The 27,975-nt window shown below is 39.8% G+C and overlaps 1 protein-coding gene across 4 annotated transcripts in view; it reads right to left on the bottom strand.

Annotated features, from left to right (window-relative positions):
• The window catches only part of LOC117536481 (collagen alpha-1(XIV) chain-like), a 220,089-nt gene that overhangs the window by 166,531 nt on the left and 25,583 nt on the right, over positions 1 to 27,975 (bottom strand). For 3 of the 4 annotated variants that reach the window (XM_034201379.1, XM_034201378.1, XM_034201377.1), the window contains one exon: positions 22,311 to 22,394. The exons of the other annotated variant lie outside the window; for it this stretch is intronic. In XM_034201379.1, coding sequence (XP_034057270.1) covers positions 22,311 to 22,394 — 84 coding nt within the window. The remainder of the gene's footprint in view (positions 1 to 22,310; positions 22,395 to 27,975) is intronic. 4 annotated transcript variants of the gene reach the window in all.

The following is a 27,975-nucleotide window of genomic DNA, read 5'->3' on the forward strand; positions in this document are numbered from 1 at the left end:
GTGATATCTTGATAGACAGAGCTCAGTACATTCATATACCAGTAATGCTACACAAGCAAGTCCACACCTGCCTACCTGCTGCAGAACAATGCCCTGAAACGTGACACTGAGCGTAAATGCAAGATTGTAAAAGGCTAAAAAAGATCAATGCAGAGGCACATTTTAGAATCCTGCTTCTTCATGCAGATTCTTGTTTAAGCAAAGACACACTAAAAGGCGTGAGTCTGGGTTTCTCTCCCACACTTCCCGCCACCTGCCTGAAATGCCTCCTTTGTTTACTTCAGGAAATTAGTGGCATCACTATGTTACGATCACGCTTATATTGGCCGTGCTCCAATACATTGTACGCGATAGGCTAAGAGAGCGTTACATCTCTCAGTGGTTGATCACAACAGTGCCGGCCAGCTAACCAATCAGAGCAGACTGGGCTCTGGTTTCAGACAGAGGGTGAAAAGAGGTGCTGCAGCACAGGCAGTATGAGAAACATAAAGAGCTTTTTGAACATTAAAGCATGGAGACATGTCACAGTAAAGGCACTACATACAGTATTTTAAAATTGATTTGGTATCAAGGATCTTCTCGAAATTAAAGCACAAGCACCCTATCCATCCAAGAACGATCACTTAAGCTTTATTCCAAACTGAAAAACTCAACAACCTTCGCCAAACCCATGGACCTCACACAGAAAAAGGCAACCATGGCAACTAGTATGTTTGTGTTTGCACTGTTTGTTCTAAATAAGAATAAAATGGCCGTGGACGCTTGATTGAGACCAAAGCAATGTGCTTGCATAAAAAAGGTATTTGCACATGAAACAAGAACTGTTCACTGAAAGCAACAATAACGGGCAATATTAATGAGTGTACCTTATCCGAAACGCTCATCTTTTAGAGCAATAATTTGCACTCCATGAAACAATATAAAATGATATTCCTACTTAAGTGATCAAATGCCTAGGCAATCATTACATAAATAGCTTTCTTTATGAAGAACTCATTCAAATGTATGCACGGACACAACACATTAAATTAACACTGTTATAATTACATATCATACTTTTGTCTTGTCTTGTTTTTCTCTCCATTGCTAAAAAGGTATTTTCACATGAAAGAAGTAAAAGAACAGAACCTTTACTATCCCACAGGATGTGATGTAACCTTCCCTCCTGCCATTTTTATTAGGGGACGAACTCAACATAAAAACATGTCCTGACTTTTACAAGAGAGTAGAGGTGTGGTGTGTCCTCTGACTTATCAGAAGGGGAACATCCCATTACAGATGTTGCAGCTTAAATACATCCTGAGAGGTCAAAATGAGGTTCAGCCAAATATAGGAACAAATGTAGGTTAGTGACGGTAAATGGTGGCTGTTAGTTGGAGTGTGAGTAAGATAACAAAAAACAGCCCTAGCTTTAGTGTTTGCTAAAAGTTTCTTTCATTTGAAATCCAATCAATGCATCAGTGCATGCAGATACGGCCTTCAACGGCACAAACGTCTTTGTAACAATGTTCCCTGAGGAGCAAAAGGTTGCAAAGAAACAAAAACAGCATCTGTATGCCAACAAAGCAAACCTGAACAATATATGATCCTTTTCAACACTGGATATTCATTTTTCAGACAAGAAACATTGCTTTATATAAGCCCTAACAAGTGACTACACTATAGTTGTTAAGGCTTGAAAAGAGAACAACAACGTTTTCACACGGCCATCTGTTCACATGGAACACAAGACACCTGACTGCAGGTCAAATTAGCAGTCCAAAGAAAAAACGACGGTTAATATTGATCACAGTTCTGCTATGCGTCATACTGCCTGATAAACTCAACCATTTCTATGTCTTCTTGCATTATTGCTATTTCTTTTTTGGTCTTGTTTTATGTTGCAATGTTGGAGGAGCCAAGGACTGAATATGTTCACCGCAAAAACTACGCTGTAACTATTTAGCATATGCCAAAGCTTTGGAATCTTTGAATCTTACAATGTTTACTCCACTAACAATAACAAGAGCAACAAAGCTGCTTTGCAGAAGTGTTAATATCGACAACCGCAGATAGAAGTAACCCTCAACAAGACCTAATAGCACATGATTATCATCAATCCGAATCAAAAAGCTTTTTCCATCCTGGGGGGCAATGAGGTTTTGTGACCGTACATTTAAAAAAACATTTAATTGTATGAACATGAGACGTTGTAGAAAGACAGACAGGAAGACCGATATGTGGAGGTACCAACCTACAGGGACACCACCTGGGTGCTTTGAGAGTGATTGGAGAGATGAGTTATTATGGCTCATGTCAGATTAGACTCCACATCTATCACACAATGGAGGACAGACGGCAAGAGAATTAGAAAGACAAATTGTTTGATGAGCAGGAAGACATGCCGGTGCAGACCGAAAAGCTGCAAAAGAAAACGGATTTACGTAACACCATTTAACGTTTTAGCCAGCACTCTGGTACACTTAGCAGGTAAGGTGTCCATTCTCTAAGACAGAACATGTTAACATTGCTTTTCTATGTGGTCCACATCAAAAGGGTGAGTTGATGTTTTAGAAACAAATATTTGAAAGTGTGTATTGATCTGTTGCGTTATGAATCAACCAGTAAAGGACTATACAAATGTAGTTCCCTTTCTCAGTGATTGTTTAAATAACGAAGTTGTGCGATAGGCCAAACACAGCCTGGCAGGATACTTTGTCCGCAGTCAATGTCTCTTTCATCTTCTCCTCAAACAATTGAGAACACTCCTAGCTATATAAAGGGAATGTAAAGCTCTAAGCTGCAGCATGCATTCATTCTGAGCAAAAGTAAGTCAGGAATAAAGAGTGCACTCAGTAACACCGGAGCACCTTGGGTTAATTAAGAAACTGATAGTCATTGAAACATGAAAACATGCAGATTCAACTTGGTGTGTTCCACCTAAATAACTCGTGACTCAAATGTGAAGTGGCACTGTACGTATTATCATCTTGAACAAGCACACCTGAGATGTTGATTGCACCTCATGTCTACACTCAATTAGAAGTGTAATGCTAAATGCTAACTCGGGCCTGTCTCGGAACTATGCAAAGTTGTCAATGTTATCTCATTACAGATATTTTGGAATTGGCAGATATGAATGCCAATAACAAGCAGGTGAAAAGTACAGGTGAGCCAAACATATACTGTTTGTTTTGAAACAGTGTCACCATCTTATAGTGTGTACATCAGAGACTAATGACATTTGAAAGTGTTGGATTAGCCAATGTATCATTATATGATTCAACTATCAAACATCTAAATCAGTTATAGCCTTAAACACATTAAAACCATGTACAGTATAGGTCAAGCTATAGCGCTTCATTGCAAGAACTATGTTTGCTTAGATTAATCTTAAACAATAAATAGCTAAACAGATGCTGGGTATTTTGCCATATTTTGAAACTAAAACATGTTTTGTAATACATACAATGACAATGGAGAAATGGTTAATGCTCCAGGAGCAGTTTGATAACACGAATATACTGGAATGGATTACGATGGGATTTAAAATAGAATGAGTAAACTTCAAATGTATATGAGCTACATTTACATCCAAAAAGGGGAGTATTATATTCTCAAAAAATCTTTCAGCAGAGTATTTCTTTAAGACCTAATCTGCAGAGCCTGGCAGCCTTGCTGGCTAATTACCTGCACCCTGTTAGTACCCAGGTGACCTGCAGAGACAAGTGTGCAGACATACACAACAACAGCAGCAGACAAACAAGCAGCCAACTGTGCAGACCGACAGCCATGCAGGCAGGCAGCAGGCAGCTGCTAGTGTGTGATCAGCAGCAGGCAGCAGCCCAGGAACAAGCCTGTGAGGCGAGCGCTGAGGTATTCAGCAAGTGTGGGCAAGGAGAGGACTGTCAGATATGAGCACTGAGAAGCCGACAAAGAGAGGGGAATCTGAGAGAGAGAGCGAGAGAGAGAGAGAGGTGCTGAGACGGGACTCAAAGGGGAAATTAAGAGAAAGGAAGAAGAGAAGATTACAGGGAGAAAAATAGGGCAGCAGATCTTGATAACCAACGTTTGGATATGCCTTTGAGGGGAGTGCGTTACATTTAATTTAAAACTGCTCAATACTTTCATGAAATTTGACCTGCATCTGCACAAAAAAACACCATCTTTTGCATATTTCTGACATAATCCTGACAGGAGAGAATTGCTCCAAATTGAACTCAAGATGGGTGATAACTATAGAGGAGTATATTGGACATTTTAAAGTGACTGAATTTATCTTGAATCTTCATATATTTAACAAAAATGAATTGTGTGAGCCACACAGTTGTACCTGTATACACTGCAAATAACAGTTTTAATAAAGAAGGAAACAAAAAGGAAGACTGCGATAATAGAATAACCACCTTGCAGTTATTTTCCATCACCAACAAATCAAGTTGTAGTTTATGGAAATAGTCCATAAATGTAACCAATCGACAGTTAAATGGTCATACTTGGCATATTAATTATTGCGTTAAGGCCGAAAACATGTTTTTCAAATTTCAAACTTGACCTTTGAACCCTGACATCTTATAAGTTCGTCATTGAGTCCAATTGGACACTTGTGCCACATTTGGTGAGATAATTTAGATATTGGCAACTTGACAATATAATTCCTCTAAATATGGCTGTCGCTGCCACAGAATCATAAAAATGAAACCAAATAGTGACAAAAGATCAAAGAAATTGATGAGAGAAAAAGAAAAGTTCAAAAACCATTGGAGTAAAAAATAAAAAAAGCTGATGAAAAAGAGAGCTGGAAGGGATGTTAATGGGGGGGTGTGTGTGTGTGTGTGTGTGTGTGTGTGTGTGTGTGTGTGTGTGTGTGTGTGTGTGTGTGTGTGTGTGTGTGTGTGTGTGTGTGTGTGTGTTGTAGTGAAATATTTGTATTTATTTATGTTAGCAAACTATGGATAAGCTTAAAATGGGAGTAATTTGGGTAGAACTGTGAGCTGGATTTGGGGCCTGTTGACATGTGTTTTTGAGGACAAAGGAAGATGGGGGAAGGTGAGAGCATGTCTTGAGTTGCATTCAACTTAGATCTAGCTACAGTGATTGGGGAAACCTAAGGTCTAAGGTGTTAGGGATATTTGGGGCTGCCAATCAAGGAGGTCCAAATGGGAGGATCTGATAACTCCTCCCATTGTCAAAGAGTATAAACACAGACACACACGCGGTGTTCAGCCTCTTTCCTCTGGCTGGCTCACGTGCAGGTAAATTCGGGATCCCAAAGATTAACTGTATTGAATTTGTACTGTATTGATTGTATTACATTGTCATATTACCATTAAAGTAGATTAACGGTTACTTGGTAGCTCTGGATTCCTTCCTGTATTAACCAGCTTGATAGGGACGCGCGGAGATTTGAAAAGCGGACCAGATATCCCTTTAAATCTCTAACAAATGGTGACCCTCGACGTGCCAGATATAACGAAGCTGAGGAAGAATCCAGACAACCAGAATGGGTCGGGAATAAACGCTTTCAAACATCTCAGACAATCGGCAGGTTGGTACGCAGACGCCTGTTATGAAATTCGACTGTCTGTAATTGGATACGCTAAAACGTTAGGATTGTCTGTAGGCGTTTCACAGTGTTTTTAAAGTTTAAATGGAATATACAATGCATATTTTACTATGTTAGGAAAGTTATATACAAAACGTAAACGTTGATCGCCAGGTAGACGGAAAGTCCTGCGTAACGTAAATAGAGCAGTTTGGCGCGGATCTGCAGGTAGTTTATTCCTGAGTGGCGTGGAGACGGTGCAGTTTGTTTGGTTGCGAGGTTTGATTCCTGCACGACAAAAACCTGGAAACACGATATTTTAGATCGGGTCGCCGTTTAAAACTGGGGTTAAATAACAGACCAAGGCTGAAAGCTAAAAGCCAGAGGTCTGTTATATGTTAAATCGAGGGAGAGCGTTTCCCTTTGTCTGTAAACTTCTGCTGCTGCCATCTAGTGGCTGAAAGGGGGTATCACACCCTTGACATTTTTATATGGTTTAGCTTCGAGCTTCGAGTTTAATCTGTAAACTTCTGCTGCTGCCATCTAGTGGCTGAAATGGGGTATCACACCCTTGACATTTTTCATTACATTGCTGGCCGGTATTGAAGACGGGAAGCACGTTAATAGTAACAACGACAATAGCCCAGTATATTAATTAGAACTGATTTTGGAAAACTGGTACAAAACAATAAGGAATTGAACATTTTTTACAACGACAGCACCAGGAGATGAGTAAACTCAAGAATCTGTAGAGTGTAAATACATTGTGAAAAACACATTTTACACTCGAACTGTTTGCACATCATAGACAAGGAATTTAGACAATATAAATAAATGTTCAGAAAGTAGACATAGGCCTACACTTGATTCAAATTTCATTACTGTGATCCGATTGGTGTGCTCTGCAGGTTTATTATTGTTCGAAGTAACAGTGGGATTTAAAATGAGAGAAAATATGGAGATGTTTTTTTCGTAGTGTGTGGAATATGTGATGCTGGAAACATGTAAGTATTTCAGAGTTGTGTTGGGTAAATATGTAACAATGGATGAAACCATTTTTGGAGTGAGTTTTTGTAATATCATAAGTAGACATTAATTATGTTGTTTGGATGGCATTTAACAACTAAGACAGATAGTATGATTAGAAAGAGACAGAGTGGAAAGGGTTGGATTTATTTAACATCAGTGTGCTAGACTTCTTATAGGTAAGGTGTCCCGAGACCTGGATTCCCCCTCTGAGTTAGAAAGGCTTCGATCCCGACCCTCCAAGCAGACAAAAGACCTAACCCAACAGGAGACTCCTCCTTCTCCATCGTACAGACAGAGAACCAGAGCTGAACCAACAACAACAACAAGACTACATCAAGACTGCAGCCAGAACTATCTCCACCTGTGGCATCCAGAACCAAACAGCATGCTGACATACAGAGAGATACTCTCATCAGCCCCTCAGACAGGACATGAGAGCAGAATCCGCCCTCCATAAAAACAGCAGAGAGACTGTAAAGGAGGAGTGCAACAACAGTGGCATGATGGGGCTGCAGATGTGACTGGGCCAATGGCTGCCTAAAAAAGTTACAGCGGATGGATTCAACAGCTGATGGACTGAAGAGAAGACAGAATCAGAGGAGTTGGCATGGTCGATTAGAAGTGAGGAGGCCGGGGTCACGGCTTGAGAAAACCAGGGGAGGAGAAAAGGAGAACGGGAATGAGTGAGTTTACACATAAACACACTTATTCACAAAACGCACATTTAAATAACTTGAATTAACTTCATAAATACGTAAAGACAGAAAGATTTATTAATCAATTGGTAAATTAAAAATAGCAGTAAAGAGGAAACTATTAAAGTAAAATGATAATCATCCTAAAACACACTGACAGAGTAGAACCATATTCTTCAATATTTCCATCATGTTAACAAATCATTCTTTAAGAGATTTTTAATCACGTGTGAATGAAGTAGCGATCTCATTGGTTACAATATTGATCACCATTAAAAGGATAGTTTTAGGAACCACTCTATAGGACAAATCTTTATTTGTATTAATAATGTTAAAGGGAGAGTTGGTGCCAAGCCACATATACAATTCCAATCTAGAGTGTTGATTTCACCATTGTGGCATAGTTATTACCATAGGAGGGCTGTAAGATGGAAATATAAAACGACTTCGGTTTTAAATCCTTGATAAAGGAGTAGGGGTGTAACGGTATCCGTATTCGTCCCGTACCGTCACGGTTCGGACGTCACGGTTCGGCACACACAGTCACACGACGAATACGCATTTTTTTTACGAGTGGGAAACAAGTCTGTCATTCAGGGCAGTATCCACTACACTATATATAATCCAGGGGGCGGTATTGCGCCTAAAAGCTGTTTGCCAGCCGCCCTTAAACAACACATGAAGAACAAGAAGAAACACAACAACAAAACGAACAAAATACAAGAAGAAGAAAAGTTAGTATGGCGATTTCAGATAACACACAGGAGCTAGAACCACCTGCTTCTTTTAAATCAGCTGTGTGGGAACATTTCGGGTTCCCTGTGGACTACAATAACGATGGAGTGTGCGAGTGGTGGATCGGACGAGGACGGTGTGTCGCCGTTGTTCTACAGTGGTGCGGTATGCTAATGGTAACACACGCCAAACATGCTAAATCATATCAGAAGGCATCACCCAGATTTGGCAATCACCGGAGCCCGGCAAAATACAACAGCAGTTCAGCAGCTGATCCCCGCTGTTTTTAAGAAGCCAATAGACATGAAAGCCGTGAGACCAAAATAAATAACGGAAGCTTTTGGCATATGTTTTTCAACGACTATGTGCTCTTGAAACACTTTCTTATTATTTATGATGTCATATTTTCAAGACATTCTTTTTAGTTTTACAGCTTGATGAAACCTTTTTGTTTGACATCAGCCATTATAGATAATATGGCCATCTGAGTGTACTGTGTAAGGTTTGTTTTTAACTGTTTAATACAGTTAATTATTCAAAAAAGAGTTCTTTTAAAAAAAAAACTGAAACTTGCACTACTGTTCAAACATAAATAACAACAAACCTGGAATTATGCATTTGGGACTTTTTTTTTGCTTTTTCTTGTTGTACCGAACCGTACCGAACCGTGACCCCCAAACCGAGGTACGAACCGAACCGTGACTTCTGTGAACCGTTACACCCCTATAAAGGAGGGATTAATTGTTGCATGTTCGGACACCCAAGGTTCCACACACTGCTAAAGAGTTTAACATTGTTTTTTAAGTAGACCAGAATTAAAGATAAATGAGTATAATGAGCTATGAAATGCAGAGCGACACAGATCCTAGTAATGTTTTGACTCAAGATAATAGTTATGTACACAAGTTTCTGAAATAGATCATTAGACATTTTAATACTAATTAGGTGTAAATGGATTGCAGTAGTAGTAGTACTCGAAGGAAGTGAGTTTTGTACCAAGTTTCAGGAAAAGTGGGAGGCAGAAGTCCCAATGACAAGTGAGAATCATCTTGAAAATCATAGTTGAAATCGTGACATATTTTTGTAGACAAAGGATACTGGCCTATGCTGAAATGTCAAAGTCTCTGCAGAGCACGACACATGGCCAAAAAAGACGGAGACCAACTGACCTTTGACCCTGACCGACAGTGTAACTTGACAAGGCACTGTGGATGACTGACTCTGGGGTGAACCTGACTAAACTTGACATGACAACCAGACAGTGTGAGTGTGAATGAATGCCGGCATGTGATCAGTGTAACTGCATGATTCTAAAACAATAACCAACCAAGCATGTTTTTGGACTAACATATTATTTTGGTGCTCCAAGGGAAACGAGAGGTTTCCTAAAAATTCCACAAAAAGGGGAAACCGCACATGTGACCCGGTTATATTTTACTCTCACATGAGTTGGCGGTTTGCAAATGTAAAACTAAAATCTGAAGATTCTGTTTCTTTTAGGCCTGAAGGACGGAGAGGAACACTTCTTTTCACTGAAGTGTTTACTGTGGAAATAATGATAATGGATGTCAAATTGTAAATAATGTTAGTTATGTCCCTAACCAATTACCTGACAGTTTTTGTTCCCCTCCCATTACAGGCTTTTGTTACACATGATTTCATGTGTAAAAGGGGGGAGTGAGTATAATGTATAAATGTCAACATGGCTGTAAAATTCACAATTTAAATGTTTCTTTTAAGGATTGACAGAAACCTTCCGCCCCAACCCAGATGTTCAAACTGAGCATTGAATGTAATTAACCTGCTCCATATCTGGGGATAAGATACTGTTTGATGAATGTTGAGATGTTTCTAAATATTGATTTGAGTTATAACAGGTAATGCAGAAGCAGTGGCCAAGGGGCTACTGTGAGAGATGTAATTCCAGAATAGAATACCGAAGAAGTTGAGCTGTGATAATGAAACAATTTTGTAATAGTTTAACAGACATTAGAGTAACTGAGGTTTGAAATGTAGAAAGAACATATTACAGTTAAAGCTAAAACATAGGAGTGTATTGAGACAGAATTTAATTTAGACAACATCATGTAACTAGCCTGGTAAAGAAGTAAAAGCCATAGACTTTATTGTTTAGGTCATTATGGGGATATACATTTCATCTAAATGTATAATAGAAAGACATTTGATGACAGTTTGTTGGAATTCTGTATTCATTTTTTCAGCTTGATAATATCTAAGCACTGACAGGTAGAAGCAGAATCACCAGGAAATCATTCACTTTGTTAGTATCGTGATTTTGGTTGTTTTTGAATCCATAACATTAGTGTGTTTCTTTACCAGAAACATTAGCAGTTCATATTATATTTGGATTTTAAATAGGATTTCATTTAAAAATAAACACGGATGCTTGTCAGAAATTCAGAGCTATTGAAATATGTTATTTAGTTTACCTAAAGATGTTGAGGTTCTTATTTAGTTGGCACAATCCAAGTATTAAGATTCTGAAGCTGCACTGGCAGATAAGAGGTCTACAATTAATTTAGAAAACCTGTTCACAGACGGCTGTTGTTTCAAGACACCCCACCAACAGGCTCCAAGTGGGTCAAAACAGCTGAGCGTAGGCTTGAGGGAGTTGTATCAGATTTCTCCACACAGGTTGCTGGCGCCAAAAGGGGGACCCGAGAAGCACGAGGCCGACACAGCAGAGTTCGTCTGGCTGAAAGTCATCAGGACAAAGTGGCTCAACCCCAGGCTCTCCGACCCCGACCGAGTGACCCAGCGGACCTCTTCCGTCTGCCTGGGAGAAAAGGGGGACAGCTCGTACCACGGGAGCCAGTGTGCGGCGGGGAAACCACCTGCTAGGACCAGGGGACGACATCAGGACGGACGTGGCCCTGGCAGACGTGGACTACTCGGAAGCAGCAGACTGGAGGAGCAGGACCCTGGAGACATCTCTACAGCAGACGACCCGGGAGGCATCATCAGCGGGCCGGAGAAGGAGGATCGGGAAGACATCTCTACAGCATCGACCCGGAAGCCGCCATCAGCGGGCCGGAGGAGGAGGAGGAGGAAGACATCTCTCTAGCAGGCAGCCCAGAAGCTGCTGTCAGCGGATCGGGGGGACAAAGACACGGCAAGCCAGGACGGCACAGGGGACTTGTCGAGGCAGCAGAGGAGTCTACTTCTCTCAGTTCCACCCGTGAAGGGAAAGCCGCATCTCCCCCTCCCTATTAGCTGTCCTTGTGGGCTATTCCTCCGAGGGGGGGGGGGCTGATGATTCTAGCACTCAGCTGCCCCCTCATGGTTCCTTCACTGCCATGGAAAGTGGTGTTCTGTCTCCATGAAGTTGTCAAGTACTCTAAATACCAGCTTCGGATGGATTTATACAATGTTTGGGGGACGGACACAGTAGAAAAGAATGACAGTGGGTATATTTCAAAATGCCTTGTCTAAGTTTATCTCTGGAGAAGGAGATAAAAAGGGGGATTTGTAGTGAAATATTTGTATTTATTCATGTTAGAAAACTATGGATAAGCTTAAAATGGGAGTAATTTGGGTAGAACTGTGAGCTGGATTTGGGGCCTGTTGACATGTGTTTTTGAGGACAAAGGAAGATGGGGGAAGGTGAGAGCATGTCTTGAGTTGCATTCAACTTAGATCTAGCTACAGTGATTGGGGAAACCTAAGGTCTAAGGTGTTAGGGATATTTGGGGCTGCCAATCAAGGAGGTCCAAATGGGAGGATCTGATAACTCCTCCCATTGTCAAAGAGTATAAACACAGACACACACGCGGTGTTCAGCCTCTTTCCTCTGGCTGGCTCACGTGCAGGTAAATTCGGGATCCCAAAGATTAACTGTATTGAATTTGTACTGTATTGATTGTATTACATTGTCATATTACCATTAAAGTAGATTAACGGTTACTTGGTAGCTCTGGATTCCTTCCTGTATTAACCAGCTTGATAGGGACGCGCGGAGATTTGAAAAGCGGACCAGATATCCCTTTAAATCTCTAACAGTGTGTGTGTGTGTGTGTGTGTGTGTGTGTGTGTGTGTGTGTGTGTGTGTGGGGGGGGGGGGGGGCTTGCCTGTCAATAAGACAAGCAAAAGAGGAAATGCAAGGCCTTTTATCCCTGGTTGGCTCCTCTCGTCCTCATCTGCCCCTTTAGCCTGCGCCCAGTTGGAGTAGTTAAAATATACAGCAGGTGACTCACACAAATACACACTGATTTATGCTAGGACTTAAAGATGAGGACACACAAGGACTGTAAACTCTGCAGAGTTCATTCATTGGGAAGAGGCGATTTGTTGCCGTGTCTTCGTACTCAAAGCTGATGAATGTTTAGATGAAATACTTTTCACTCACAGCAGCATTATTTTAGCTATTGCTTGTTTTTTATCAGTATTTCTTCAGCTCACATGAGACGCCAATGCTCCCAATTACAGTTGTGAACATCAGACATGTTCAACAAATTAATTGCTGACCATATATCCGTTGTTTCATTTCCAACAGAGTAAAGCCACCAAGCATGGGCTGAGTGCTTCTCATTAGTGTTTGTATTAATGGTAGCAGACTGTTGTTTCTAACACAGCACATGTGTTTCCTCACATGTACAGCTGAAAACACTCAACACATTTCAGAAAAGCCCCTTTTACCGAAAGTGAGAGGAGTTGAGAAAAGCCATGTAATGGTGTCTAATCGCTGCTCTAACACACACACTAACTATGGGGTGATTAGTACTTATTTTCTTTAAAAAAATGTCTTTGAAGTTATTATTGCCAAATGAAGTTACAAAATTGCAATAGAGTATATGTCCTGCTTTTGGTGAATGCTTAATGGATCGCATTTATCAGCATTAACCAGAGGTGTGGACTCGAGTCACATGACTTGGACTCGAGTCAGACTCGAGTCACCAATTTGATGACTTTGGACTTGACAAAATCACAAAACACTTGCGACTCGACTTGGACTTGAACACCAATGACTCGGGACATGACTTGGACTTGAGCCTTCTGACTTGAGGTGACTTTATAATTTAATTCAGAGGTCTCCAACACGCCGATCGCGAGCTGCCGCTGGAAGAGAAGACTCCCATTGTGGACAGTAGAATCTTCAGCCACTCTAACTCTTGCTGCCATGCAGGCAGGGGCGGGTCTTTATTTTGCTGAACCACCATGCGGCCAATCATATGTGAGGATACACTAGGATCATACCATTATGTGAAAGAATGGTGGGGGGCAGACGCTCCAAAGACAGCAGGTGTAGTGGTACAGACCAGTGACAGGGAGACGGGGAGCCGGATTTAAATGCAAGCGCGTCGGAAAAAGTCAAGAAATGAGCGAAAACCGAAAACATAAGCAGCATCTGGCTGCTTTTCAATGATATTGGAGAAAGCAAAGCTGAGTGCAGGATTTGTAAAATGAAAATAACCTTCAGAGCGGGGTTTTTTTTTGGTAACCACTCAGGATTTATTGTCAGAGGTGGGGGAAGTTCAGATCTTGTACTTGAGTAAAAGTACCAGAGTGTAGGAATACGCAGTTACAATAAAAAGTCCTGCATTCAAAATGTTACAAGTAAAAGTACAAGAGTATTGGCATCAAAATATAGTTAAAGTACCACCTGCAGAGGGATCTAGATGCAGGTGTTCTCTTCCCCATAGAGACCGCCTCGAAGCACATTATCCCTTGCATAAAGATAGATTGTGGGTCCCTCATAACATGTTGTACACAGTGGAAATAAACATTCTGGTTACCTCAACATCAGGGATCTTATCCATTAAACTCCTTCTGAATCAAACCGTCACGGTAGCCTTACCTTACTGATCCCTCTTAAATTAGAAAAACACACGTTACTTTACCAGCAGAGAGAAAATGGATTATTAAATTATTAATGTGACTAATAAAGAGCGGTTTGATTATTAAGTATTATTCTGTTGATCGATGTCATTACATTTGGTGAAAAACACATAATGACTTGTTTAAGACTCGTTTTGTCAAAGTTTAGGACTTGAACTTGACTTGAACTTGAGTGCAAAGACTTGAGACTTGACTCAGACTTGCAAAACAATGACTTGGTCCCACCTCTGGCATTAACCCATTCAAGCCAAGGCAGAGGCTGCCATACAAGGGGCCATTGGCGGGACTAACATCCACACACTGGCTGAGTATTGCGTTGCATCGAGTTAGGGATTGCAAGCAGAGCTTTTTCTACTGCTGCAGATTCACATTGAAGTCATTTAATTGGAGAGTTGAAAATAACACTGCCTTTTTCTAGAAGTTATGACGTGAAATGCATTGTGTCTGAGTGAGCTTGACACTGAAATGTATTGTTTTTGAAAAGTGTCTACAAAATAAATCAATGTTCATTTGGGGCCATGAGCAGCCAGAGGGAGCCGACATAAAAAGCAATTCCATCACATTTCTACAACTACTTTCACTCTTGCTGTCCCCAGACACAAGAAAGAAATTATCATGGTTTCTCAAATAATTATAGAAAAGGCTATCTATTGCCTGACTATTGTTATTAGAACAACTATTCTGGAACCTGTAATCTTAAACTGTTAATAGGGTGTCATCAAATCTAGCAGGACTGAAATCTTAAGGTAGCCACGTTTATTATCATTTCACACGCATGACCAATAAAAGCCTTGAACATGTTATGGTCTAATCAATTCAAAGTATCATAAAATCTTTTTACAGACTACATTTAATTTGTTGTAAATCTCTCTGCTGCTTGTTAGGCCCCGTCCACGCGGAGACGAAAACGAACCGAAGTTGATATCAAAAAAGTTTTCCGTCCACACGTAATCAGCTCAAGAAACGTGTCCATCCACATGAGACCGCTCGACCTGCTGGAGACGCTGTAGTACATATGCCGGGCCTGTAAATCGCGCTGTACTTCCGCCACAAAATACACCAAAAGCAGCGAATAAGACCCCCCCGAGCATGGTTGCCATGGTTGCCTGGTTGCCCTTCTGGTTATTCTCCGCGGTGGATTTAACAACATGTATTTCATGTAGTTCTCCAAGTCCACTTTTTGCTGATGGTTATGGTAGAGGAGCTGTAGATGTTGCACTAAAATCTGTATCATGGTCAGTAGCGTCTGGAGCACGAACACAACCCTGTGATCCGCCATTGTTGTTGTTGTTGTTGGCAAAACGCATCAGCAATGACGCGGGGGTGAGCAGGAGAGGTGGGGCTATGATTGTATAGGGCGTACACATGGAGCCGCAAGCGTTTCGTCCCCAGACCTATCAACTTTGGGAGCCGTTATCAAAGTGTAACATCAACCGCGTTTGAGGGCTCCGTTTCCGTGGCTCCGTTTCGGCTTTGTGTGGACGAACCATCTATACGATAAAGAACTGTGGCGGATACAACCCGTTTTGTCTCCGTGTGGACGGGGCCTTATACTAGGGTCAAAATAGAAACATACAAATTGAAAATAATAAAAAACCTAGAGGACATTATTCAACTTCTGAAATCCTCCTCCTGCTGCCTTGATATTATTCCAACAGGATTTTTCAAAGATGTTTTTCGTTGCATGTCCTCAGATCTACTTCACATAGTAAACAAGTCTCTTCACTCAGGTGTTTTTCCATAGGCCCTGAAAACTGCAGTCATTAAATGGCTCCTAAAAAAGAATAATCTAGATGCTTCAGTAATGAACAATTACAGGCCCATATCAAACCTCCCATTTCTAGGTAAAATCATTGAAAAAGTTGTTTTTCAACAGTTGAGTAATTTCTTGCATTTAAATAACTGTTTGGATGTGTTCCAGTCAGGCTTTCGTCCAAACCACAGCACTGAGACTGCTCTTGTAAAGGTCTTCAATGACATCCACTTAAACACAGACAGTGGCAGAACTTCAGTGTTAGTATTATTAGATCTCAGTGCTGCGTTTGACACTGTTGACCACAACATATTACTAGACCGACTGGAAAACTGGGTGGGACTTTCGGAAACAGTTCTGAATTGGTTTGAATCCTACTTAAAGGACAGAAACAACTTTGTTTCTATAGGTAAATACACATCTGAGTGGACAAATATGACATGTGGGCAGTGTTGGGTGTAACGCGTTACAGTAACGTAACTACTTTTGCCGGGTAAAAAGTAGTGTAACGCGCTACTACGGAAAATTTGGTAACGTAGTTTCTTCTTCAATTCGCCGCAACGTTACTTTTCCCAGGGACGAGTGACAGTGACACTGCCTACTCAGCTGTGTGCTTACCGGTGCTTATGCATTAGGCACGAGCTCTCATTCCACACTGTACGTGATAGAGGCTGGCCGCTGGTGGTAGCATGAAGACTGAAGAGCAGTGATGGCAAGCGAGAAGCAGGCGCAGCCAACGCTAACATTCGAGGGATGGAGGTATTCCCATTACTTCGAACTTGTTGAAACTAAGGGGAAAAATGTGAGTAAGGTGTACGTTGTGCCCTGGCCAGAAACTTGTGTCCACTGCCGTTAACTCCACTGCCAACCTCACCAAGCATTTGAAAGGAAAACATGCTAGCATGAAGCTAGTAGCTCAAGATCCCCGGGGAAATGATGATATTTCGAGTCCAAGCCTATTTAGTAGCCTATTGATATGATTTGCACTAGCTTTGCACCTATTTTGGGGCTAGCCTGTAACCCTTAATGATTATGATGTTATATTGATATTGTTTGATATTATTGTTTAGTGGTGGTGTTGACGCCTATAGCCCAATGTTTTGTTAAGTGCTCTGAGGCATTTTTTTATAATAAAGGGCACAAAAGAAATATCTGTTATGTCCTCCATAGTAGAACTTTATGTAAGCCTACACATTTAGGAACAGAGATGGGGTTCTGCCCAAAGTCGAGCAACATAAAAGTAACGTAAAAGTAACGAGTAACGTAAAAAGTTACTTTCCTTGGAGGGTAACTAAGTAAAGTAAGGGATTACTTTTTTAAAGTAGTAACGAGAAACGAGCAAACACTACTTTTTAAAAGTAACTTCCCCAACACTGCATGTGGGGTACCTCACTCTCATATAAATATATATTTACACTCACACATTCATACATTTTGCTCTCATATTATCATATTTCAAATAATATATGCATGTCTGAAGACAATATATGTATGCAAGAAAATAATGTATGTGGGAGATAAAGTATAGTGGAAACGGAAGGAGTATAGTTGAAACGGCAGGTCATTATCGGGCTGTGATTGGCTCAGAAGGTCGAGCGGGGCGGGCTCATGTTCAGAACTTCTGATTCAAATCAACATGATGGAGGGAGATGAATCCGTGTATCTTCGGACCATTTGTTTTTCTTTATTAAACAAGTAAACGGAAGAGCGTCTGAGAGGCGCTTTTGACCTTACTAAATGGTCTAATGTGTGTGTGAGAGGACCGGCTCCTCATAAAAAACAATTGACTTTAAGTGCATCATCTAAAAAGAACCAAGGCAGTCACTTGCCCAAAATTATTTTGAGTTCTCTTAACTTTTTCAGGTTTACTTTGTAACCCCCCTTCTTTTATTCCCAGAGAATTTCTGACACTTTGGCCAAATGGCGACTCTTGCTGCCAGAGCCGAGGCAGAGGCCACGCGACATGAAGGGATCTTTGACAAACATCACCAACTGTTACTATGTTGGTCCCAGTCAGACCTCGCGCTCGCTCTTCCACTAACGGCCTGCCTCCTCCAGTGACAGCCTCTGCTGCGGGACTTCTTTATATTTATCTGCAACTCTCGCAGAGTGGAGGAGACAGCTTGAGAAGCAGGGAGAGGCAGTAAACAGAAAGGGGAGAGGAAGATGAACACGCAGGCGAGATTTCACACTAGATTTAACAGTAACCTCTGACTGAACTGTACAACAGCTTTTCCATTTTGGAACTTTCCAAAGTCAGGTTTTTAAGCCTAAAAGACATTACTACTGCTATATTACTTTAGGATATGTTAGTTATATATGGTGTTGTTGTAAACCCAAATAGTCATTATTTCCAATGTTGCCTAGTATGTCCTATTTTTAAGAAATCTGCATTACTTAAAAACATATATTGTATATATACGATCCTCTCTCACTTATTTTAAACACTTATAACAGTTATTGTCATATTTTATATTATTACAATTTCTGTACCAAACTACGACGGAGTATTAGGGCCACACTTGGAAAAAAAAAAGAAGAAATTTCGAGAATAAAGTCGTAATAATACGAGAATAAAGTCATAGTTACGAGAATAAAGTCATAATTACGAGATTAAAGTCCTAGTTTCATAAGTGACTTGAGAAGCGGACTTGGAGGAGATTGTCTCCTTTCTGCAGGAGGAAATGGCTGGTTCTGGCCGACTACATTACATTGCATTGCATTTAGCTGACGCTTTTATCCAAAGCGACTTAACACACAATAAGTGCGTTCGACCAACAAGATACAACCTTGAAGAAAACAGAATCATAGAAGTACATCAGGTTTCATAGAGCTAAAACATTTCAAGTGCTACTCAACTGGCTTTAGATAAGCCAGTCCTTTACTAGTATACTGTATAAGTGCTTTGTTAGTAGTTCTATCGCTCGAAGTGGAGTCGAAAGAGATGAGTTTTCAGTCTGCGCCGGAAGATGTGCAAGCTATCTGCTGTCCTGATTTCAATGGGGAGCTCATTCCGATTCCACTACAAGGCTATCGTTCGACTCCTTCTGGATTCAAAGCCTTGATTACAAGTCTCATCGTTTCTTGTGAAACAACACATCCCCTTTGAACAGCTCGTAGATGTAACCAACGATAGCCTTGTAGTCGGCCAGAACCAGCCATTTCCTCCTGCAGAAAGGAGACACTCTCCTCCAAGTCCGTTTGGTTCTTTCTTCGAAATAATAGACATAGTTTCTTGCACAACCTTTTCAAAGTTCTAATACTTATGATAATCTGATGCTGATGTGCCAAAAGATTAAGTATTTCGTTATTTGAGAAACCTAAACTAAAGTACTGCTTCACAAGATGCTCCACATTCCTCATTTTATTGCAGGACGCTGCTGTTGTCTCCTTCTCAAGTCACTTATGAAACTACGACTTTAATCTCGTAACTATGACTTTATTCTCGTATTATTACGACTTTATTCTCGAAATCTCTGGGGTTTTTTTCTAAGTGTGGCCCTAATACTCCGTCGTACCAAACAGGCTAATTCTCAATTACTTTTTTGTTCATGAAGAATTGAAAAAAAGTAACTCTCTTTGTATAACTTATAAAATAATGTACTGAATTTAAGGATAGTTTCTTTCAAATGTTACCAATACAAATGTACATTTCATATGCTGCTTTGGTTTTTCTTTCTGGGAATAAATAATTGTAAAAAATATAGTTATGAAACTCTTACAACTGACACAAAATGACAGATGCAGAAGACTAACAGAGTAGTAATCTTGCACAACCCAAGCAGCAGTAATGAGTCAGAAAAAGGACTTTTATGGACGCCCGAGCTGTAATTATGTCTGCGTTTTGGATCAGATCTCTGTGGACTCACTGCTCCTTCCTCCCTCCGGTCTGCCACCGCTCTCCCTGCTTTGACTCGTCTTGTGCAGCGAGTGCAAACACAGTCCCAATTTAAGAAATCTGTCGCGCCTTGAGTGCCCGCACAGTGAAAAGACTGACATCAGATGTGACATTATTAAAAGCTCTCTTCGAACATCTGGAAAACTGTAAAGGGTGATGAAAGTAACTAAGTACATTTACGGAAGGGCTGTAATGGGAGGTACCTGGACTTTACTTGAGGATTTTTTTTCTGTGCCTCTTTATAATTCTACTTCACTAAAACTCAAAGATAAATATTATGCTTTTTAATGCACTACATTTAGTTCATGGCTTTAGTTACGTTAAATATGTTTTATGACAAAGACTCAGACATAAAACGTACATAGAACTTTTTACTTTCAACTACTATTCTGATGAGGAATAAACTATCATACATTATATTTAAGTATCCACGAAACAAGGACTGCCAGACAATTCATTGGCGGCAACTTTTTCTGTAAAAATGATTCTAAAAATATTTATACTAAAAATACTTTGAGTGGAATTTCATAATCATATTTGAATACTTTTACCATTAACCAAAGAAATGTAAGTCCCATTTTCAATGCAGTACTTTCTTGCAATACTGTATTTATACAGTGTATTATAAATTATTTTTCCTAAGTAGGGTATCTGAATACTTCCTCCACGACTGTATGTACAGTACAGAGGCAGCTGTCCTCTACTCCATGTATTAAACTGTCCTATAATATAGGAATCAAAATGTCCATATCAAACAGATATAGAAATATACAAATGACTGAATAACATTTGTATAGGTTTTTTTTTCAATGAGCTATTGAATTTGAAAATATATTTGACTTTTTTAAAAGCCCACTACAAATAATCTCCAAACATGAATCACATTGGACTTGTTCCTGATTGGCTATATAGACCTAGGAACCACTTAAACCCATCCGATAAAGACAGCAAATAAACTGGATACTGCTCAGTCTGCAGGTTTCACTAATTGAAGTCATTAATTAATGTGTCCAAAGAACAATATTCTGATATTCCCTTTAAAAACGTTATCTATCAATAAAGGCACAATTAACATAATGTTTAAACTTGAATATAGTAGGACTTCTAATTCAGCAACAAACTTCTTGTGGAAAGCTTTTATCAAAGTGTTATGCATTAAATATCATCCACAAACGTATGTGTATACAGGTTTAGATTATTGCACCTAGCAACAACAGAAAAACATCTTCAATCGTCTTAAGTTTAGTGTTGCAACTCACCCAAAAGAGCAATAAAGTTGAATCTCATTTTAGGTCTGATGCTGCAACACCAAGTAAGAAAATCTGTAATTGCATGAAACCTCAGACAGGATTAAAATGACCCGAGGACTTCAGAGCAAACGTGGCATAAGTAATTTCAGGTAGAGGCAGAGAAAAATTCTGAGAGGTTTCTGCCATCTTAAGGAAAAAAAATGCCAATCACCATCCTCTCCTGGCGAGGCTTGGTGCTGCTGAGGGGAGAATAAAATCCCCATTTAGAGGAGGCAGGCTATAATTGCACGGGTAGAGATGAGGCGATGAAAAGAAATGAGATTTGCACCAAGGAGAAAGTTCTGCTTCAAGTATTTTTTCTTTCTCACTCTGAATAAAAGCTTAAACTGAAGTGAATCTAAAGGGAATCTGCCTACAGAGATACAAGAGGCTGATTGAGATGCATTTATAAGTAGATGTAGATACCAAAATGAAAGGAAAGGGTTTTCAGAGCAGAAGCTGTAATTTGGCGTTGGAAAACAGTCTGCCAGAAGTCCCATCTCCACCATCATTAACACCATTCCTACATTTCAAAGCTTTAAAACACAACACCACTCACACAAAGGGACACAACCCTTCCTCAAAGGCTGCAAAGGAACACGGCAAAACACACAACGAATTTTTCAACAAAATGATTTTGAAAGAAATGCAAACGGTCGGGTTGCTTTCAAAGGTGTTTTCAATATTTTGTCAACCACTGTGCAGTATACGTTCAACGGCAACAGTACATTGGAAGAACTTTCAATTAATAAGAAACATTAAACACACAGCAAACAACGACAAAATGAATTGAAATAACAATTATGGTACGAAAACATTGAAATTCTTATGTGAAGGTTTGAGATACTATCTTGAGTTCTAAATCAAAACCAAACGTTGGCGGTTTTCAAAATGAGATTGCGGCTTACCTGCCTGTTAACTCGTTTCATTTTTTGTCCTTGTGCTGTCTTTATTGTGTATCTCAGCCTGTGGCGCTGACAATCACTTTCAAAATGACAATAGGCTTGTTTGCCACTCAGTCTCTCCCTTCATTTTCTGATTGTTGCAGGCTCTTGCTTGAATTCTCTTTTTCGCACCGTTTCATTTCCTGTTCCTCCATTTTCTCTGGGAATAAAGCTTGATGGTAATAGCCATGTAAGTGTAGGAATATTCAATTCGCCGGAGTTCGTCCCTCTCAAAATGAGGAAGGTAATGGTAAAGACATCAAAAAATGAAAAAGGGACAGAACAGGGGAAATTGTCTTGATTTGGAGGGTGAATCAAACGTGTTCCACGCCGGAGTAAAAGCATTAGCTTGTGACAAAACTCTTCAGCCTTTTCACTTCCACTTACCTGTTTTTGTAAAAAAGCGTGTTCTTGGTTCTTTCCTTACTTTCCATTGTGCAGTTGATCTTGCAGAATGACAGTTGTCTACCTGACATGGCATTTAAAGAGAGTCTTCTTTTCGTGTGCTCTTCTTGCAGAGGAGGACGACCAGGGACTCACAAAAGACTGATGCGCCAGTCTTTTGTGTTTTCCTTGAGGAACTTACCTTCTGAGATCTCGTTGTTTTCCTCTCTGGTCCCGCTGTCGTGTCTTTTCTGAGACTGAACCATCGCAACGCCTGATTGCTGAGCTGGAGAAATAAGACATAATGCAAACATCGATATTAATTATTGTCGGAAGAGAGAAGAAATACAAAGATACAGAGATTTCAATCAATGAATCAACCAATGAAACACAATTCACAAAAAGAATAGAACAAACTCAATTAATGCATTTTAGTATAAGTGTTTAAGATAAAGAAAAAAAACGAAATACTTTTAAAATCCCAAGAATAGAACGGGCCAGATTAAACACCATGACAAATCAGAAAATATGTATTTAGGCTTTTATGTTAGATCTCAGCCAAGTGGCAGAGACTTAAAAAGCAACATCAAAACCTCACTTAGATCAATTGGGCACAGTGTGATTACAGTGAAGGTCATGATGAGCCTGAGGATTTATAAACCCCTTGAGATTCACCATCTTGTTTTCAAGTGGGTCTTCAGGCACAAACATGAAAGTTCAGAAACACTTTATCATGTACGTAACAAAAATAATAATAAATTCATCAACACAACAAAAACATTAACAATAGAATACACATTAGGGCTCTCTATAATAATACAATGAAATAAAAATACTTATACTATAAAAATTGAAAAAAGAAATTCCCCAGATGTTTGAAATAGTGAAGATCGTAGTGTTATTTTGTGCGAAATGTTTGGTCATATTTTGTTATCCTGCCTGTTTTATACTGAATTAGCTCCTGATTTCCTCACCCTTGTGATATAAATATGCATGTGTTGTGCACCGACTGAAATGCTAAGAGAGTTTCATTTTCATGTTGTTTTATTGATTACATCCACTTGTCTAAGATGACAACAGAGACTTTCGACCCAAACCCAGCTGTTGACTTGTGGATGCAAGCAGCTAATCGCAGACTCAACCAGAGAGAAAGAAGTAGGCCTACATCATCAGCTACCATGTCTGACAGAGAGGAAGACAGTGAGGAGAACAGTCAGGAGGGTAGTGATGACAGCTTGTAGGATTACTGGTCGTGCTAATGTTGTCTTGTGTTCACCTCTGCATGTGTGTTACTGTGTTCACCTCTGCATGTGTGTTCTGTGTTCACCTCTGCATGTGTGTTCAGTGTTCACCTCTGCATGTGTGTTCTGTGTTCACCTCTGCATGTGTGTTCTGTGTTCACCTCTGCATGTGTGTTCTGTGTTCAGTGCCGTGTGTCTGGCAAATAAAGACCCCTCAAAAGTTACGGTTTATTTCATTTTAAGGATGAGCACCAAGCAACATCTCCAGGTGCTCCTTTGAGAACCAGGGCAAAAAAGTTATGTGCACCCCTGGTTATTACCCTATCCAATGCAGAGGCAATCATGTTATATAATACATTATTTTATATATGTATATTTATAAAGTCTTAAAGTTACAACCGGCGCTTTTCATCGAGGGCCACATCAGCATTATGATAATGCTGATGTTGTTAGGAACGCAGAATTGTGGAAAAGGTAGGACCCAAATGCAGACTACAAAAAGGTAAAAGGTCTAGAAACAAAAGGCGAGCTTTATTCCAAAAGCCGATGAACACAAGAAACATGGCGTGAAGAACTCAGGTTGCACAAGGTTACAAAAACACCAACAAACTGACCGTGACTGACATGGAGGGAGACAGGAAAAACAAACAATGAACCAAGACTGAACACAGGAAGAGACAAGACTAAATACAGGGAGGGGTAATCACGAGACGAGACACAGCCGGGCAGGGGAGGAGACACACAAGGGCAACAGGTGAACACAATCAGACAACTAGACACACCAGGGAAACTAACGACAGGAGGAAAAACACAGGGAGACAAGAACAGCAAAACAAAACCCATTACCAGACACACAAAACTAAAACCGTGACATGACATAAGAATCGTGACAGATGTGGCCCTCGATGAAATTGAGTTTGACACCCCTGCTCTAGATGGTAGGAGAGGAGCTACAGCTTTGCTTTATTATATCCTTTAGCTTCAAATACATTGCAACATCCTTTACGAAAGGAAAGGAGATAATGATGTCCCCCAATTCCTTGAGACCGTAACATTTAAAATGACATGTTTACAAAACAACTGATTGTGACTAACGAATGCAGATCATATATGTAACATGTATGTTCAGCATTTTATAATGTGATGTGCTGTTTATGCATTGACATGTCCAAAGTTATGCCTATTACTATAAAATCAACTTGTTCTTAACATGTTTGAATGTTGAGGTGCACCGTGATAGATGTGTAGACCGCTAACACATTATAGATACTTTATATCTCACGTTTTACTATTGAAAAATATTTTCATATAGTCATACTTATATGGATTAATACGAGGGGGAGGGGAGGTCATATCTCAATGCTGTTCATATTTATAAAGCCCGCAAAAAACAATGCTATAAGAATTGAAGGGGCAGATATCTAAATGTGGTATTTGTAGTCCATCTGCGGGTAATTGTAGTCCCCCAACAGCAGACGCACATCAATAACATCTGCTGGCTCATCATTGATACGTCCCCCAGTGTCAGTGCAGGCTCTTTTCCTAAGTCCTGATGAATTCTCCTATCGTCTTTCCATAGGCACTTGGAATTTGTCACTGAGGTTGAGTAATAGTGTCTAGGAAAATACGATAGGACCTGATTTTTTTTTATATTTCAACCGCAACCTCTATCCCATGGTACCTTTTGTTTGTCTCTCTTGGTCACATACCAATCAGGTATTGTGCCAATCAGATCTGATGGAAAACACCTGCTGTGACATCATTGATTGGACATGCAGCCTGCTGTCACATAGATCCAATCACAATCCATCCACTTCACTTTCAAACTCTGCGGCATAATAAACTCTGTATGTAGTCTCACTCTCAGCAGAATGAGGCTCCTTCATTAAAGCGTCCCTATTACGCTCATTTTCCGGTTCATATCAGTATGTAGAGTCTCTACTTTAAAGAGTCCTCTCCTGCTGATGTTCAGGTGTATATCCAACCCTGTCTCCTAAAAAGTACGTTCCCACAGAACTAAACTGCATTCTCAATTGCGTTTAGCTAGAAACGTATTTTCTCCCACGTTACGTTCGTTATGAACGTATCTCAAATACGTTTATTTTCTACATATCTTCTAGAAACATTTTTTCCCACGTTACGTTTCTTATGAACGTATCTCAAATACGTTTATTTTCTACATATCTTTGCCATTTATTGTCTTGCTTATAATAATGATAATAGTCATTTATAAATATCATTTTAGAGCACACATTTGAAATCAGTAGGCGAGGCTGTAATTTCGCCAGCTGTTACTCTCATGAGCGAGGCAGAAAATAATAGTTGTATCATGCCAAAAAGCTGCTGTGTCGTTTATTGCTCCTCAAACATTAAAACAAATCCAGAGTTACGTGTTTCTGTACTTCCTCTAAGAAGAAAGGACAGTAACAGAAGATCTCTGTGAAGCCAGATGTGGTGTTGTTAATGCAATATTTTATCCGGAAAAAAATGCAGTTTAGGATGGCCGAAGACACTACACTACCCATAATCCCCAGCTATCGTTTGGGACTACAGTCCCGTTGACAAACCCCGTGATTAATCTTCAAGCTCTGGGATTGGATGTTGGAGTGGCAGTGCGCCAAGGTTACGCCGAGCGTCAAGCTCTTTGAAATGGAACGAAACCACGGGAGACTATTCAAAACTGGACTTGAACGTCCCCCCAGAACTACACATGCTGGCTATTGTGTTTCGCAACATGTTCTCTATGGCACGTCTCTACTGGGAATTGTAGTTTTAATAAACGTTTTCATTTTTTCCCAAAATTAGAAGTTGACAGTATTAAACTGTGTACAGCCCTGGAGGTTTAGGCGATAGGAAACACATTGGTGTGTACACATTTAAAACATGTAATTACTAAATGGGTGAAAATCGCTTGTATCCATAATGGGCAGCATTAATATATACCCACATGACAGCTCATTGTTACTTTGTAATTCTACTCCACTACAATTCAGAGGTTAACCTGGTATTTTTACTTCACTACATTTATTTTAGTTACTTTGCAGATTCTGATTAATGATGTGGAATATAAACAACCCTTAAAGCAGACTTTAGTTACACCTGAGTAAAATTCAGGGAAGGTGATTGTCAAGTGCCAACAATCAGGAGAGGTATTTGATAGTTGGTGCTTGAGAAGACTACACATTTATCTGCAGATCTCTATAAAGTATTCATTACTCGTTATTCTCTACTAATAGTTAATTAAAGACTATATAATGGCTATTTTGCACATCTCTTTCAAGATTTCAAGATTTTCAAAGGTTTATTGACATATCATATACACAACTACGGTGTAGTTATGCAATGAATGAAAAACTTGGGTCACAGGTTCCTCAACAGCGCATTACAAGACATCTATCAATATGTGTGTACCCCCACCATTAAACTGTCATATTCTGCACATTTCGTATACTATCTACATACATAAGAGTATAATTAATGTGTATAATATCAGTTAAAATAAGTGCTTCAACATAGTTAACATTGCAGGAAAGCAATATTTTAGACATTAAGTTCTTTGTCAGGCTTAATATTTATCTGTAGATAGATACCCCCAAAGCTTTTTTCTTATTTGAAAGAAGACCTTAACCTAAAGTATTCTTTAATGTGTTAATAAAGGTTAATTAGTTTGTCTGTTTTGCACATCCTCCTATTAATATCTTTGTACATCCTGCACTAAACTGTTTTATTGTAGAGATCACTTACAGTATCTTCTTGACTTTTTATATTCTATATTTCTATCATTGACCTTCTACTTTCCCCCTATGAAAGTATGTACTCTTAATATGTTTTTCATCAAATAACATTATTCAACAAAAATAATTCAATAACATGCTTTAACCACTAGGCGGTGCACACAAGGTACACACAGCATACTAATAATAACTTTGTATTATTAGCGTAGGACACTTATGTATGTATAACATCTGAAGATGTGTAGTTTTATTCATGTTTTTAAATAATTTTACAGGATATTGCTATATGTGGAGGAAACTTCTGTGTAGCAATGCAGTGGGAGTCACCGACTCATGAAGGAGACACGGGATGAGCAGGAGCTTTGATGTCAAACACTGATGGTTTATTTGGAGTTTCGGCCGGAGAGTTGACAAGACAGGTGGTGTGTCACGAGTTGACACAGCGGTTGCCAAACCAATTCTGAAGAACTCTTTCTGTAGCTCGAGGTTTTATCTAGTTCAGAGTGTAATAATCAACATTCTTTATCAGTGAGATTAAAGCAATATGGACCCTGAATCTAACTAGAGCTCTCGTCCATAGAAAAGAATGCGCGCCAGGGAGCCTATAGTCCCTGAACAGTAAATTACCTCATGGCGGCTTGTGCTCTGTCATAGACTGGCAACAACAATGCGGCCAAGCTGCCCCTCCTTAAGAGAGATAGCAGCAATACCCAAGGCCGTAGAACTATGCCATGGGAAAGGAGACAGTGAGAGGGGAAAATGATGAACTGTGTCAAAGGTTGAATACCTAGGCAAATTATTCCCTAACACTATACTATTTCTCATGTTTTACTTCTACACATTAATATCTGATTTGTAAAACATCACAGACAGAAAGGCATATCCGTCATTT

The sequence above is a fragment of the Gymnodraco acuticeps genome, unplaced genomic scaffold, assembly GCF_902827175.1.
Source record: "Gymnodraco acuticeps unplaced genomic scaffold, fGymAcu1.1, whole genome shotgun sequence".
NCBI lineage: Eukaryota > Metazoa > Chordata > Actinopteri > Perciformes > Bathydraconidae > Gymnodraco > Gymnodraco acuticeps.